The sequence below is a fragment of the Limulus polyphemus genome, unplaced genomic scaffold (assembly GCF_000517525.1).
Source record: "Limulus polyphemus unplaced genomic scaffold, Limulus_polyphemus-2.1.2 Scaffold309, whole genome shotgun sequence".
Taxonomy (NCBI): domain Eukaryota; kingdom Metazoa; phylum Arthropoda; class Merostomata; order Xiphosura; family Limulidae; genus Limulus; species Limulus polyphemus.
In genome coordinates this window covers 668,831-670,911 of record NW_013665919.1, presented here as the reverse complement: position 1 = coordinate 670,911, position 2,081 = coordinate 668,831, and the positions used below count along the sequence as shown (strand labels likewise).

The 2,081-nt window shown below is 29.5% G+C and overlaps 1 protein-coding gene across 1 annotated transcript in view; it reads left to right on the top strand.

Moving 5' to 3' along the window:
- LOC106457269 (very-long-chain 3-oxoacyl-CoA reductase-like) overlaps positions 1 to 2,081 on the top strand; it is a 47,965-nt gene that overhangs the window by 18,514 nt on the left and 27,370 nt on the right. Inside the window, exon 2 of the mRNA XM_013916660.2 lies at positions 1,071 to 1,117. Within this exon, the coding sequence (XP_013772114.1) occupies positions 1,071 to 1,117 (47 nt within the window). The remainder of the gene's footprint in view (positions 1 to 1,070; positions 1,118 to 2,081) is intronic.

Sequence of the window (2,081 nt, the reverse complement as noted above, 5' to 3'; positions counted from 1 at the left end):
AGTTGTTTACGTTTAAGTTAAGTAAGTTAAGGTAAAGTAAAGGTAAGGAGACTCACTACACACAAGTAGGTAGTAGTATATATATATATATATATGTATATATATATATATATATATATATATATATATATATCCCATGTTTGTATGTATGTAGATTTTTCTTTTACATTCTTAACAATTATCACACATAGTTATCAATGTGCTAACTTTTAATTGCAGTTTGCAATGAAATATTATCACTGAAATGTTGCTAAGTTATCTTTAGTATAGCTCAACATCGTAATGGAGTTTGCTGTGTATAAACAACAAGTAAGTATATTACATAGTTACATCATTTGAAGAAAATAAGCATTATGATTACAAGAGTGCCAAGTCGCACTTCTTATCTCGTAGTTAAACTTTAACCTCTAATCCTACACTCATTAATGACAACCTTGTAGATCTTTGTTAAGTACATCTATCTGAAACTACTAGTGGCAATTAAAACCTTTGATAAATAGTAAACCATCTGTTTCATTGTGCTCTAACTTCAGCTGTTAAAAACTCTCTACTGGTATCTCCCAGTGAGCAAAACTTGCTATATTATTTAAATAATTGACAACCATAAAACAGTGTGGTTCATGATGAAGTTTTAGGGTAGTAGACGAGTTATTAAGCATTTAAGCAAACAATTAACTAAGTACACTAAACAGACTATTAATATAGATATCAAAGAGCAAGCTTTATACTATGGAGCAAAATGAATTTACACTTGAATTATAGTTCTTAAACAAAAACATCAACATAAGAAATCAATTTATAATAAAGCCAGTTAAATTAATAATAATAATCAATTTATAATAAAGCATAATAAGTTTACTGCCACACTACAGACCCAAATATAAAGGTTTTACAGTTGGTAAGTTATTGCAGAAAGGAAAGTCTTAATCAACTTAGACAGGGGTTAAATTTAAAATAAATGCTTGGGAAACCATTGTATACAACACTAAAAAAGTGAAATGCCTTATATCACTTATAGTTTTATTGTTCTCTGTTTGAAAAAAGTGATTTTCTTTGTTGTGTACTTTCAGTTATAACTGGTGGAACAGATGGCATTGGAAAGGCATATGCAGATGAGGTAAATATATTTATTACGGTCCAACTGCAAATAGAAAAAGCTTATTTTAGTTTGGTAATGTGGTCTTATTTCATTTCTCGCATAGATAAAAATAACTTCAGACAAGCTCTACAAAAGTAATTCAAATTATGTTGACAAATGCACTTTTACAATCTTGAAAAATACTACACTTAAGTATTATGGAGCTCAGTGCTTCATTTTTCATTTATTCTCAATCTCCATAAATTTTCCATGATAACTGTATATCCAAAATTGATACAGGAACATGACACTTAGATTTCTGTCATAGTTCAAACTCACCATTATATGACCTGGATGAATGTGTAAGCCTTACACAGGCATGTGGATCCACTTGAAAGAAAATTAAGTAAAAAACATGCAGCTCTAGTTGAAGAAAACAGGGTATTCAAAATCAAAAGTTAAAGAACTTGTACATTTATGTTCTGTTTAATAATATGTTCTACTAATCACTCAGACTGTGTGGCTCAGTTTCTTGCTACACTTAGCTTCTTAATGTGTTTTTCAATAATCTTATTTGAGATTATAAGCATCCAGAATAGATTACAAACTTCTCAAGATGTTCTATCAAGGCTTTCTGTCCGATTACAACTGGTAAAACATGTAGCACTTTATTTTAAAAATAGTCAAGGAAATAAGAAATAATGTATATAACTACAGCTTAATTCACATGCACCTCTACCAACATCAGGGTTAAGTGTTGATAGCAACTTGTTTCTAAGCTTTCTAGTGAGAAAAATGTTAGAAATTAAGGTTATGGTAAAGGCTTGTGTGTTTTTATGAACACACACACACACACACACACACACACATATATATAGTATATATATATATATATATAGTAGAGAGAAGAAATAATCGTATAGTAGTGTCTTACTATAGTACTATATATTATTAGTTACGTACTTAGATCGTACTTAGTTAACTACCTACAGTGGTATATGTG